General features: G+C 32.0%; 1 protein-coding gene across 1 annotated transcript in view; it reads right to left on the reverse strand.

The window, feature by feature from the left end:
• The window catches only part of myo15aa (myosin XVAa), a 213,306-nt gene that overhangs the window by 132,475 nt on the left and 65,345 nt on the right, over positions 1–15,486 (reverse strand). The window contains exons 19-22 of the mRNA XM_052504244.1: positions 11,457–11,550; positions 9,245–9,342; positions 8,975–9,084; positions 8,730–8,824 (exon numbers count right to left, since the gene is read on the reverse strand). Coding sequence (XP_052360204.1) covers positions 8,730–8,824; positions 8,975–9,084; positions 9,245–9,342; positions 11,457–11,550 — 397 coding nt within the window. The remainder of the gene's footprint in view (positions 1–8,729; positions 8,825–8,974; positions 9,085–9,244; positions 9,343–11,456; positions 11,551–15,486) is intronic.

Raw genomic sequence — 15,486 nt, forward strand, 5'->3', positions numbered from 1 at the left:
ATGTATTATGTTATGATGTATTATGTTATGATGTATTATGTTATGATGTATTATGTTATGTATTATGTTATGATGTATTGTGTTATGATGTATTATGTTATGATGTATTATGTTATGATGTATTATGTTATGATGTATTATGTTATGATGTATTATGTTATGATGTATTATGTTATGATGTATTATGTTATGATGTATTATGTTATGATGTATTATGTTATGATGTGTTATGATGTGTTATGATGTATTATGATGTATTATGTTATGATGTATTATGTTATGATGTATTATGATGTATTATGATGTATTATGTTATGATGTATTATGATTATTATGTTATGATATGTTATGATGTATTATGTTATGATGTATTATGATGTATTATGATGTGTTATGATGTATTATGATGTGTTATGATGTATTATATGTATTATGATGTATTATGATGTGTTATGATGTGTTATGATGTATTATGTATTATGATGTGTTATGATGTATTATGTTTGATGTATTATGTTATGATGTATTATGTTATGATGTATTATGTTATGATGTGTTATGATGTATTATGTTATGATGTATTATGTTATGATGTATTATGTTATGATGTGTTATTGTATTATGTTATGATGTATTATGTTATGATGTGTTATGATGTATTATGTTATGATATTATGTTATGATGTATTATGTTATGATGTATTATGTTATGATGTATTGTATGTATTATGTTATGATGTATTATGATGTATTATGTTATGATGTATTATGATGTATTATGATGTATTTATGTATTATGATGTATTATGATGTATTATGTTATGATGTATTATGTTATGATGTATTATGTTATGATGTGTTATGTTATGATGTATTATGTTATGATGTATTATGATGTATGTTATGTATTATGTTATGATGTATTATGTTATATGTTATGATGTATTATGTTATGATGTTATGATGTATTATGATGTATTATGTTATGATGTGTTATGATGTTATATGATGTATTATGTTATGATGTGTTATGATGTATTATGTTATGATGTATGATGTATTATGTTATGATGTGTTATGTTATGATATGTTATGATGTATTATGTTATGATGTGTTATGATGTATTATGATGTATTTATGATGTGTTATGATGTATTATGATGTATTATGTTATGATGTATTATGATGTATTATGTTATGATGTATTATGATGTGTTATGATGTATTATGATGTATTATGATGTGTTATGATGTGTTATGATGTATTATGTTATGATGTATTATGTTATGATGTATTATGTTATGATGTATTATGTTATGATGTATTATGTTATGATGTATTATGTTATGATGTGTTATGATGTGTTATGTTATGATGTATTATGTTATGATGTATTATGTTATGATGTATTATGTTATGATGTATTATGTTATGATGTATTATGTTATTATGTATTATGTTATGATGTGTTATGATGTATTATGATGTATTATGTTATGATTGTGTTATGATGTATTGTGTTATGATGTATTATGTTATGATGTATTATGATGTATTGTGTTATGATGTATTATGTTATGATGTATTATGTTATGATGTATTATGTTATGATGTATTATGATGTATTATGATGTATTATGTTATGTATTATTATGATGTATTATGTTATGATGTATTATGTTATGATGTATTATGTTATGATGTATTATGTTATGATGTATTATGTTATGATGTATTATGTTTATGTATTATGTTATGATGTATTATGTTATGATGTATTATGTTATGATGTGTTATGTTATGATGTATTATGTTATGATGTATTATGATGATGTATTATGTTATGATGTATTATGTTATGATGTATTATGTTATGATGTATTATGTTATGATGTGTTATGATGTATTATGTTATGATGTTATGATGTGTTATGATGTATTATGTTATGATGTATTATGTTATGATGTATTATGTTATGATGTGTATTTTATGTTATGATGTATTATGATGTATTATGTTATGATGTATTATGATGTATTATGTTATGATGTATTATGTTATGATGTATTATGTTATGATGTATTATGTTATGATGTATTATGTTATGATGTATTTATGATGTATTATGTTATGATGTATTATGTTATGATGTGTTATGATGTGTTATGTTATGATGTATTATGTTTATGTATTATGTTATGATGTATTATGTTATGATGTATTATGTTATGATGTATTATGTTATGTATTATGTTATATGTATTGTGTTATGATGTATTATGTTATGATGTATTATGTTATGATGTATTATGTTATGATGTATTATGTTATGATGTATTATGTTATGATGTATTATGTTATGATGTATTATGTTATGATGTGTTATGATGTTATGATGATATTATGATGTATTATGTTATGATGTATTATGTTATGATGTGTTATGATGTGTTATGATGTATTATATTATGTTATTATGTTATTATGTTATGATGTATTATGTTATGTTATGTTATGATGTATTATGTTATGATGTATTATGATGTATTATGATGTGTTATGATGTATTATGATGTATTTATGTATTATGATGTATTATGATGTGTTATGATGTATTATGTTATGATGTATTATGTTATGATGTGTTATGTTATGATGTGTTATGATGTATTGTGTTATGATGTATTATGTTATGATGTGTTATGTTATGATGTGTTATGTTATGATGTGTTATGATGTATTATGTTATGATGTATTATGTTATGATGTGTTATGATGTATTATGTTATGATGTTATGATGTATTATGTTATGATGTATTATGTTATGATGTATGATGTATTATGTTATGATGTATTATGATGTATTATGTTATGATGTATTATGTTATGATGTATTTGATGTATTATGATGTTATGATGTATTATGTTATGATGTATTATGTTATGATGTATTATGTTATGATGTATTATGTTATGATGTATTATGTTATGATGTATTATGTTATGATGTATTATGTTATGATGTATTATGTTATGATGTGTTATGATGTATTATGTTATGATGTGTTATGATGTATTATGATGTATTATGTTATGATGTGTTATGATGTATTATGATGTATTATGTTATGATGTGTTATGATGTATTATGTTATGATGTGTTATGATTATTGTGTTATGATGTATTATGTTATGATGTGTTATGATGTATTATGTTATGATGTGTTATGATGTATGTTATGATGTATTATGTTATGATGTGTTATGATGTATTATGATGTATTATGTTATGATGTATTATGATGTATTATGTTATGATGTATTATGATGTGTTATGTTATTATGATGTGTTATGATGTGTTATGATGTGTTATGTTATGATGTATTGTGTTATGATGTATTATGTTATGATGTATTATGTTATGATGTGTTATGTTATGATGTATTATGTTATGATGTGTTATGATGTATTATGTTATGATGTATTATGTTATGATGTATTATGTTATGATGTATTATGTTATGATGTATTATGTTATGATGTATTATGTTATGATGTATTATGTTATGTTATGATGTATTATGTTATGATGTATTATGTTATGATGTATTATGTTATGATGTGTTATGATGTATTATGTTATGATGTATTATGTTATGATGTATTATGTTATGATGTATTATGTTATGATGTATTGTGTTATGATGTATTATGTTATGATGTATTATGTTATGATGTATTATGTTATGATGTATTATGTTATGATGTATTATGATGTATTATGTTATGATGTATTATGATGTATTATGTTATGATGTATTATGTTATGATGTATTATGTTATGATGTATTATGTTATGATGTATTATGTTATGATGTATTATGTTATGATGTATTATGTTATGATGTATTATGTTATGATGTATTATGTTATGATGTGTTATGTTATGATGTATTATGTTATGATGTATTATGATGTATTATGTTATGATGTATTATGTTATGATGTATTATGTTATGATGTATTATGTTATGATGTATTATGTTATGATGTATTATGTTATGATGTGTTATGATGTATTATGTTATGATGTATTATGTTATGATGTGTTATGTTATGATGTATTATGTTATGATGTATTATGTTATGATGTGTTATGTTATGATGTATTATGTTATGATGTATTATGTTATGATGTATTATGTTATGATGTGTTATGATGTATTATGTTATGATGTATTATGTTATGATGTATTATGTTATGATGTATTATGATGTATTATGTTATGATGTATTGTGTTATGATGTATTATGTTATGATGTATTATGTTATGATGTATTATGTTATGATGTATTATGATGTATTGTGTTATGACGTATTATGTTATGATGTGTTATGATGTATTATGTTATGATGTGTTATGTTCTGATGTGTTATGATGTATTATGTTATGATGTATTATGTTATGATGTATTATGTTATGATGTATTATGTTATGATGTGTTATGATTATGATGTTATGATGTGTTATGTTATGATGTGTTATGATGTATTATGTTATGATGTATTATGTTATGATGTATTATGTTATGATGTATGTTATGATGTATTATGTTATGATGTGTTATGTTATGATGTATTATGTTATGATGTATTATGTTATGATGTGTTATGATGTATTATGTTATGATGTTTTTTGTTATGATGTATTATGTTATGATGTATTATGTTATGATGTATTATGTTATGATGTGTTATGATGTATTATGTTATGATGTATTATGTTATGATGTATTATGTTATGATGTGTTATGATGTGTTATGTATTATGTTATGATGTATTATGTTATGATGTATTATGTTATGATGTATTATGTTATGATGTATTATGTTATGATGTGTTATGATGTATTATGTTATGATGTATTATGTTATGATGTATTATGTTATGATGTATTATGGTGTGTTATGATGTATTATGATGTGTTATGATGTGTTATGATGTATTATGTTATGATGTGTTATGTTATGATGTGTTATGATGTATTATGTTATGATGTATTATGTTATGATGTGTTATGATGTATTATGTTATGATGTATTATGATGTATTATGTTATGATGTATTATGTTATGATGTGTTATGATGTATTATGTTATGATGTATTATGATGTGTTATGATGTATTATGTTATGATGTATTATGTTATGATGTGTTATGATGTGTTATGATGTATTATGTTATGATGTGTTATGATGTATTATGTTATGATGTATGTTATGATGTATTATGTTATGATGTGTTATGATGTATTATGTTATGATGTATTATGTTATGATGTATTATGTTATGATGTATTATGTTATGATGTATTATGTTATGATGTATTATGTTATGATGTGTTATGATGTATTATGTTATGATGTATTATGTTATGATGTGTTATGTTATGATGTATTATGTTATGATGTATTATGTTATGATGTATTATGTTATGATGTATTATGTTATGATGTATTATGTTATGATGTGTTATGATGTATTATGTTATGATGTATTATGTTATGATGTATTATGTTATGATGTATTATGTTATGATGTATTATGATGTATTATGTTATGATGTATTATGATGTATTATGTTATGATGTATTATGTTATGATGTATTATGATGTATATGTTATGATGTATTATGTTATGATGTATGTGTTATGATGTATTATGTTATGATGTGTTATGATGTATTATGTTATGATGTATTATGTTATGATGTATTATGTTATGATGTATTATGTTATGATGTATTATGATGTATTATGTTATGATGTATTATGTTATGATGTATTATGTTATGATGTATTATGTTATGATGTATTATGTTATGATGTATTATGTTATGATGTATTATGATGTATTATGATGTATTATGTTATGATGTATTATGTTATGATGTATTATGATGTATTATGTTATGATGTATTATGTTATGATGTATTATGTTATGATGTGTTATGTTATGATGTGTTATGATGTTATGATGTATTATGTTATGATGTATTATGTTATGATGTATTATGTTATGATGTGTTATGATGTATTATGTTATGATGTATTATGTTATGATGTATTATGTTATGATGTATTATGTTATGATGTATTATGTTATGATGTATTATGTTATGATGTGTTATGATATGTTATGATGTATTATGTTATGATGTGTTATGATTATGTTATGATGTTATGATGTTATGATGTATTATGTTATGATGTATTTATGATGTGTTATGTTATGATATTATGTTATGATGTATTATGTTATGATGTATTATGTTATGATGTATTATGTTATGATGTATTATGTTATGATGTATTATGTTATGATGTATTATGATGTATTATGTTATGATGTATTATGTTATGATGTGTTATGATGTATTATGTTATGATGTGTTATGATGTATTATGTTATGATGTTATGATGTATTATGTTATGATGTGTTATGATGTATTATGTTATGATGTGTTATGATGTATTATGTTATGATGTATTATGTTATGATGTGTTATGATGTATTATGTTATGATGTGTTATGTTATGATGTATTATGTTATGATGTATTATGTTATGATGTATTATGTTATGATGTGTTATGATGTATTATGTTATGATATGTTATGTTATGATGTATTATGTTATGATGTATTATGTTATGATGTGTTATGTTATGATGTATTATGTTATGATGTGTTATGTTATGATGTGTTATGTTATGATGTATTATGTTATGATGTATTATGTTATGATGTATTATGTTATGATGTGTTATGATGTGTTATGATGTGTTATGTTATGATGTATTATGTTATGATGTATTATGATGTATTATGTTATGATGTATTATGTTATGATGTATTGTGTTATGATGTATTATGTTATGATGTGTTATGATGTGTTATGTTATGATGTATTATGTTATGATGTATTATGTTATGATGTATTATGTTATGATGTATTATGTTATGATGTGTTATGTTATGTGTTATGTTATGATGTATTATGTTATGATGTATTATGTTATGATGTATTATGTTATGATGTATTATGTTATGATGTATTATGTTATGATGTATTATGTTATGATGTGTTATGATGTATTATGTTATGATGTATTATGTTATGATGTATTATGTTATGATGTATTATGTTATGATGTGTTATTATGTTATGATGTATTATGTTATGATGTATTATGTTATGATGTATTATGTTATGATGTATTATGTTATGATGTATTATGTTATGATGTATTATGTTATGATGTGTTATGTTATGATGTGTTATGATGTATTATGTTATGATGTATTATGTTATGATGTATTATGTTATGATGTATTATGTTATGATGTGTTATGATGTATTATGTTATGATGTGTTATGATGTGTTATGATGTATTATGTTATGATGTATTATGTTATGATGTGTTATGATATGTTATGATGTATTATGTTATGATGTATTATGTTATGATGTGTTATGATGTGTTATGATGTATTATGTTATGATGTGTTATGTTATGATGTATTATGATGTATTATGTTATGATGTGTTATGATGTATTATGTTATGATGTGTTATGATGTATTATGTTATGATGTATTATGTTATGATGTGTTATGATGTATTATGTTATGATGTATTATGTTATGATGTATTATGTTATGATGTATTATGTTATGATGTATTATGTTATGATGTATTATGTTATGATGTATTATGTTATGATGTATTATGTTATGATGTATTATGTTATGATGTATTATGTTATGATGTATTATGTTATGATGTATTATGTTATGATGTATTATGTTATGATGTATTATGATGTATTATGTTATGATGTATTATGATGTATTATGTTATGATGTATTATGTTATGATGTATTATGTTATGATGTATTATGTTATGATGTATTATGTTATGATGTGTTATGTTATGATGTATTATGTTATGATGTGTTATGATGTATTATGTTATGATGTATTATGTTATGATGTATTATGTTATGATGTATTATGTTATGATGTATTATGTTATGATGTATTATGTTATGATGTATTATGTTATGATGTATTATGATGTATTATGTTATGATGTATTATGTTATGATGTATTATGTTATGATGTATTATGTTATGATGTATTATGTTATGATGTATTATGTTATGATGTATTATGTTATTATGATGTATTATGTTATGATGTATTATGTTATGATGTATTATGATGTATTATGTTATGATGTATTATGTTATGATGTGTTATGTTATGATGTGTTATGTTATGATGTGTTATGATGTGTTATGATGTATTGTGTTATGATGTATTATGTTATGATGTATTATGTTATGATGTATTATGATGTATTATGTTATGATGTATTATGTTATGATGTATTATGTTATGATGTATTATGTTATGATGTATTATGATGTATTATGTTATGATGTATTATGTTATGATGTGTTAGGCCCTACGGCAGAAGAAGGAACCTGGAGTCTGAATCCAGCAGCCCTCCGGTTGTATGAAATACGGTAGGATGGTAGGATATGATACCTGTGTAGTTTAGTAACTTAATCCCCCGCTGCAGTCTGCTCCATTCATACTGCCCCCCCCCCCCCCCCCCACACACACACACACCCACTGTGTGTGTCTCACCGTGCTGCCGTCTGATAACACAGGGTTGAAGAGGCTGTCCAGGTAGCGATCCACCCCTCTCTGAGTCGGACCATCGCTGAACACACCAGACTCCACTGGAGAGGAGAGACTGTTAATATCACTATACGTGTGTGTGTGTGTGTGTGTGTGTGTGTGTGTGTGTGTGTGTGTGTGTGTGTGTGTGTGTGTGTGTGTGTGTGTGTGTGTGTGTGTGTGTGTGTGTGTGTGTGTGTGTGTGTGTGTACCGTGGCTGGAGTATCCGTCAGATCCTGGCAGGCTGTACGCAGGTTGGGTGGCGCTGAGGAAGGGCGGGGGCAGCTCTTCATCACTGTCAAAACCACTGCCAAACAGAGTTCTGGTCACACAAACAGGCTGGGTGATTAGTGTGTTGGGCCAATCAGAGCCCACCGTTTCCCTGGTGAACCAATCCTCCTGGCTGGGTGATTAGTAACATTCCCTGAGACCTGTGTTAGCTCCCCAGTGAAGGGTTTGGGTTTATGTGTGTTTAGACTCACAGGCTGGCGTTGGTTCGAACCCTATTAGGATCCTCAGCTGAGATGATGAAGTAACTCTTCTGTTTGGGGAAGTCGGACGGCAGCTCCAAGTCTGAGATCTACAACAGGATTCAGTTAGGGCCAGACCTTTTCAAAGTCTGAGATCTAAAACAGGATTCAGTTAGCGCCAGACCTTTTCAAAGTCTGAGATCTAAAACAGGATTCAGTTAGGGCCAGACCTTTTCAAAGTCTGAGATCTAAAACAGGATTCAGTTAGGGCCAGACCTTTTCAAAGTCTGAGATCTAAAACAGGATTCAGTTAGGGCCAGACCTTTTCAAAGTCTGAGATCTAAAACAGGATTCAGTTAGGGCCAGACCTTTTCAAAGTCTGAGATCTAAAACAGGATTCAGTTAGGGCCAGACCAGGATTTTTCAAAGTCTGAGATCTAAAACAGGATTCAGTTAGGGCCAGACCTTTTCAAAGTCTGAGATCTAAAACAGGATTCAGTTAGGGCCAGACCTTTTCAAAGTCTGAGATCTAAAACAGGATTCAGTTAGGGCCAGACCTTTTCAAAGTCTGAGATCTACAACAGGATTCAGTTAGGGCCAGACCTTTTCAAAGTCTGGGATCTAAAACAGGATTCAGTTAGGGCCAGACCTTTTCAAAGTCTGAGATCTAAAACAGGATTCAGTTAGGGCCAGACCTTTTCAAAGTCTGAGATCTAAAACAGGATTCAGTTAGGGCCAGACCTTTTCAAAGTCTGAGATCTAAAACAGGATTCAGTTAGGGCCAGACCTTTTCAAAGTCTGAGATCTACAACATCTACAATTCAGTTAGGGCCAGACCTTTTCAAAGTCTGAGATCTAAAACAGGATTCAGTTAGGGCCAGACCTTTTCAAAGTCTGAGATCTACAACAGGATTCAGTTAGGGCCAGGTTTTTCAAAGTTTTCAAAGCCAGATCTAAAACAGGATTCAGTTAGGGCCAGACGTTTTCAAAGTCTGGGATCTAAAACAGGATTCAGTTAGGGCCAGACGTTTTCAAAGTCTGGGATCTAAAACAGGATTTCAGTTAGGGATAAAACAGTTAGGGCCAGACCTTTTCAAAGTCTGAGATCTAAAACAGGATTCAGTTAGGGCCAGACGTTTTCAAAGTCTGAGATCTAAAACAGGATTCAGTTAGGGCCAGACCTTTTCAAAGTCTGAGATCTAAAACAGGATTCAGTTAGGGCCAGACCTTTTCAAAGTCTGAGATCTAAAACAGGATTCAGTTAGGGCCAGTTAGCCTGATAACTCTCAGTTAGCCTGATAACTCTCAGTTAACTCTCAGTTAGCCTGATAACTCTCAGCTAACCTGATAACTCTCAGTTAACCTGATAACTCTCGGTTAACCTGATAACTCTCAGTTAACCTGATAACTCTCGGTTAACCTGATAACTCTCAGTTAGCCTGACAACTCTCAGTTAGCCTGACAACTCTCAGTTAGCCTGATAACTCTCGGTTAGCCTGATAACTCTCGGTTAACCTGATAACTCTCAGAAAGCCTGATAACTCTCAGAAAGCCTGATAACTCTCAGCTAACCTGATAACTCTCCGTTAACCTGATAACTCTCCGAAAGCCTGATAACTCTCAGTTAGCCTGATAACTCTCAGTTAACCTGATAACTCTCAGTTATAATATATAATATATAATATAATAATATATGCCATTTAGCAGACGCTTTTATCCAAAGCGACTTACAGTCATGTGTGCATACATTCTACGTATGGGTGGTCCCGGGAATCGAACCCACTACCCTGGCGTTACAAGCGCCATGCTCTACCAACTGTGCTACAGAAGGACCTGTGCTACAGTTAGCCTGATAACTCTCAGTTAGCCTGATAACTCAGTTAACCTGATTTCTCTCAGTTAACCTAATAACTCCCGGTTAGCCCGATAACTCTCGGTTAGCCCGATAACTCTCGGTTAGCCTGATAACTCTCAGTTAGCCTGATAACTCTCAGTTAGCCTGATAACTCTCAGTTAACCTGATAACTCTCAGTTAACCTGATAACGTTCAGTTAACCTCATAACTCTCAGTTAGCCTGATAACTCTCAGTTAGCCTGATAACTCTCGGTTAGCCTGATAACTCTCAGTTAGCCTGATAACTCTCAGTTAACCTGATAACTCTCAGTTAGCGTGATAACTCTCAGTTAGCTTAATGTGTGTATGTGGTGTGTGTGATATACCCACCAGATCCATGACGTAATCATGACCGGCTAGCTCCGCCCACTGCCCATGCTCCTTCATCAGTATAGAAAACCCCCTCCACGCCTCACACACTCCCCTACAGGAAAACAGACAGACAGTATAGAAAATAGGATACCTGTGTAGTAGGATAGAATACCTGTGTAGTAGGATAGTAGCATAGGATACCTGCGCAGTAGCATGGTAGGATACCTGTGTAGTAGGATAGTAGCAAAGGATACCTGTGCAGTAGCATGGTAGGATAGGATACCTGTGTCGTAGGATAGTAGTAAAGGATACCTGTGTTGTAGGATAGTAGTAAAGGATACCTGTGTAGTAGGATGGTAGGATAGGATACCTGTGTAGTAGGATGGTAGGATAGGATACCTGTGTAGTAGGATGGTAGGATAGGATACCTGTGTAGTAGGATAGTAGGATAGGATACCTGTGTGGTAGGATGGTAGGATAGGATACCTGTGTAGTAGGATGGTAGGATAGGATACCTGTGTAGTAGGATAGTAGTAAAGGATACCTGTGTTGTAGGATAGTAGTAAAGGATACCTGTGTAGTAGGATAGTAGTAAAGGATACCTGTGTAGTAGGATGGTAGTAAAGGATACCTGTGTAGTAGGATGGTAGGATAGGATACCTGTGTCGTAGGATGGTAGGATAGGATACCTGTGTCGTAGGATAGTAGTAAAGGATACCTGTGTTGTAGGATAGTAGTAAAGGATACCTGTGTAGTAGGATAGTAGTAAAGGATACCTGTGTTGTAGAATAGGATACCTGTGTTGTAGGATAGTAGTAAAGGATACCTGTGTAGTAGGATGGTAGGATAGCATACCTGTGTTGTAGAATAGGATACCTGTGTCATAGGATGGCAGGATAGGATACCTGTGTAGTAGGATGGTAGGATAGGATACCTGTGTCATAGGATGGCAGGATAGGATACCTGTGTCATAGGATGGTAGGATAGCATACCTGTGTAGTAGGATGGTAGGATAGGATACCTGTGTAGTAGGATGGTAGGATAGGATACCTGTGTCGCAGGATAGTAGTAAAGGATACCTGTGTTGTAGGATGGTAGGAAGGATACCTGTGTAGTATGATAGTAGTAAAGGATACCTGCGTTGTAGAATAGGATACCTGTGTAATAGGATGGCAGGATAGGATACCTGTGTAGTAGGATGGTAGGATAGGATACCTGTGTAGTAGGATGGTAGGATAGGATACCTGTGTAGTAGGATGGTAGGATAGGATACCCGTGTCATGATAGGATGGTAGGATAGGATGCCTGTGTTGTAGGATGGCAGGATAGGATACCTGTGTAGTAGGATAGGATACCTGTGTAGGATAGTAGGATAGGATACCTGTGTAGTAGGATGGTAGGATAGGATACCTGTGTAGTAGGATGGTAGGATAGGATACCTGTGTCATAGGATGGCAGGATAGGATACCTGTGTTGTAGGATGGCAGGATAGGATACCTGTGTAGTAGGATAGGATACCTGTGTAGTAGGATAGGATACCTGTGTAGTGGGATGGTAGGATAGGATACCTGTGTAGTGGGATGGTAGGATAGGATACCTGTGTAGTAGGATGGTAGGATAGGATACCTGTGTAGTAGGATGGTAGGATAGGATACCTGTGTAGTGGGATGGTAGGATAGGATACCTGTGTAGTAGGATGGTAGGATAGGATACCTGTGTAGTGGGATGGTAGGATAGGATACCTGTGTAGTAGGATGGTAGGATAGGATACCTGTGTAGTAGGATGGTAGGATAGGATACCTGTGTAGTAGGATGGTAGGATAGGATACCTGTGTAGTAGGATGGTAGGATAGGATACCTGTGTAGTAGGATAGTAGGATAGGATACCTGTGTGGTAGGATGGTAGGATAGGATACCTGTGTAGTAGGATGGTAGGATAGGATACCTGTGTAGTAGGATAGTAGTAAAGGATACCTGTGTTGTAGGATAGTAGTAAAGGATACCTGTGTAGTAGGATAGTAGGAAGGATACCTGTGTAGTAGGATGGTAGTAAAGGATACCTGTGTAGTAGGATGGTAGGATAGGATACCTGTGTCGTAGGATGGTAGGATAGGATACCTGTGTCGTAGGATAGTAGGAAAGGATACCTGTGTTGATAGGATAGTAGGATAGGATACCTGTGTAGTCAAGAGTAGGATAGTAGTAAAGGATACCTGTGTTGTAGAATAGGATACCTGTGTTGTAGGATAGTAGTAAAGGATACCTGTGTAGTAGGATGGTAGGATAGGATACCTGTGTCATAGGATGGCAGGATAGGATACCTGTGTCATAGGATGGCAGGATAGGATACCTGTGTAGTAGGATGGTAGGATAGGATACCTGTGTCATAGGATGGCAGGATAGGATACCTGTGTCATAGGATGGTAGGATAGCATACCTGTGTAGTAGGATGGTAGGATAGGATACCTGTGTAGTAGGATGGTAGTAAAGGATACCTGTGTCGTAGGATAGTAGTAAAGGATACCTGTGTTGTAGGATAGTAGTAAAGGATACCTGTGTTGTAGGATAGTAGTAAAGGATACCTGTGTTGTAGAATAGGATACCTGTGTAATAGGATGGCAGGATAGGATACCTGTGTAGTAGGATGGTAGGATAGGATACCTGTGTAGTAGGATGGTAGGATAGGATACCTGTGTAGTAGGATGGTAGGATAGGATACCTGTGTAGTAGGATGGTAGGATAGGATACCTGTGTAGTAGGATGGTAGGATAGGATACCTGTGTAGTAGGATGGTAGGATAGGATACCTGTGTCATAGGATGGTAGGATAGGATACCTGTGTAGTAGGATGGTAGGATAGGATACCTGTGTAGTAGGATGGTAGGATAGGATACCTGTGTAGTAGGATGGTAGGATAGGATACCTGTGTAGTAGGATGGTAGGATAGGATACCTGTGTAGTAGGATGGTAGGATAGGATACCTGTGTAGTAGGATGGTAGGATAGGATACCTGTGTAGTAGGATAGGATACCTGTGTAGTAGGATGGTAGGATAGGATACCTGTGTAGTAGGATGGTAGGATAGGATACCTGTGTAGTAGGATGGTAGGATAGGATACCTGTGTAGTAGGATGGTAGGATAGGATACCTGTGTAGTGGGATGGTAGGATTGGATACCTGTGTAGTAGGATGGTAGGATAGGATACCTGTGTAGTAGGATGGTAGGATAGGATACCTGTGTAGTAGGATGGTAGGATAGGATACCTGTGTAGTAGGATGGCAGGATAGGATACCTGTTTCCCAGGATGGTAGGATGGATACCTGTGTAGTAGGATGGTAGGATAGGATACCTGTGTAGTAGGATGGTAGGATAGGATACCTGTGTAGTAGGATGGTAGGATAGGATACCTGTGTAGTAGGATGGTAGGATAGGATACCTGTGTAGTAGGATGGTAGGATAGGATACCTGTGTAGTAGGATGGTAGGATAGGATACCTGTGTAGTAGGATGGTAGGATAGGATACCTGTGTAGTAGGATGGCAGGATAGGATACCTGTGTAGTAGGATGGTAGGATAGGATACCTGTGTAGTAGGATGGTAGGATAGGATACCTGTGTAGTAGGATGGTAGGATAGGATACCTGTGTAGTGGGATGGTAGGATAGGATACCTGTGTAGTAGGATGGTAGGATAGGATACCTGTGTAGTAGGATGGTAGGATAGGATACCTGTGTAGTAGGATGGTAGGATAGGATACCTGTGTGGTAGGATGGTAGGATAGGATACCTGTGTAGTAGGATGGTAGGATAGGATACCTGTGTAGTAGGATGGTAGGATAGGATACCTGTGTAGTAGGATGGTAGGATAGGATACCTGTGTAGTGGGATGGTAGGATAGGATACCTGTGTAGTAGGATGGTAGGATAGGATACCTGTTTCGCAGGATGGTAGGATAGGATACCTGTGTAGTAGGATGGTAGGATAGGATACCTGTGTAGTAGGATGGTAGGATAGGATACCTGTGTAGTAGGATGGTAGGATAGGATACCTGT

The sequence above is a fragment of the Oncorhynchus keta genome, unplaced genomic scaffold, assembly GCF_023373465.1.
Source record: "Oncorhynchus keta strain PuntledgeMale-10-30-2019 unplaced genomic scaffold, Oket_V2 Un_contig_1896_pilon_pilon, whole genome shotgun sequence".
Lineage (NCBI taxonomy): Eukaryota > Metazoa > Chordata > Actinopteri > Salmoniformes > Salmonidae > Oncorhynchus > Oncorhynchus keta.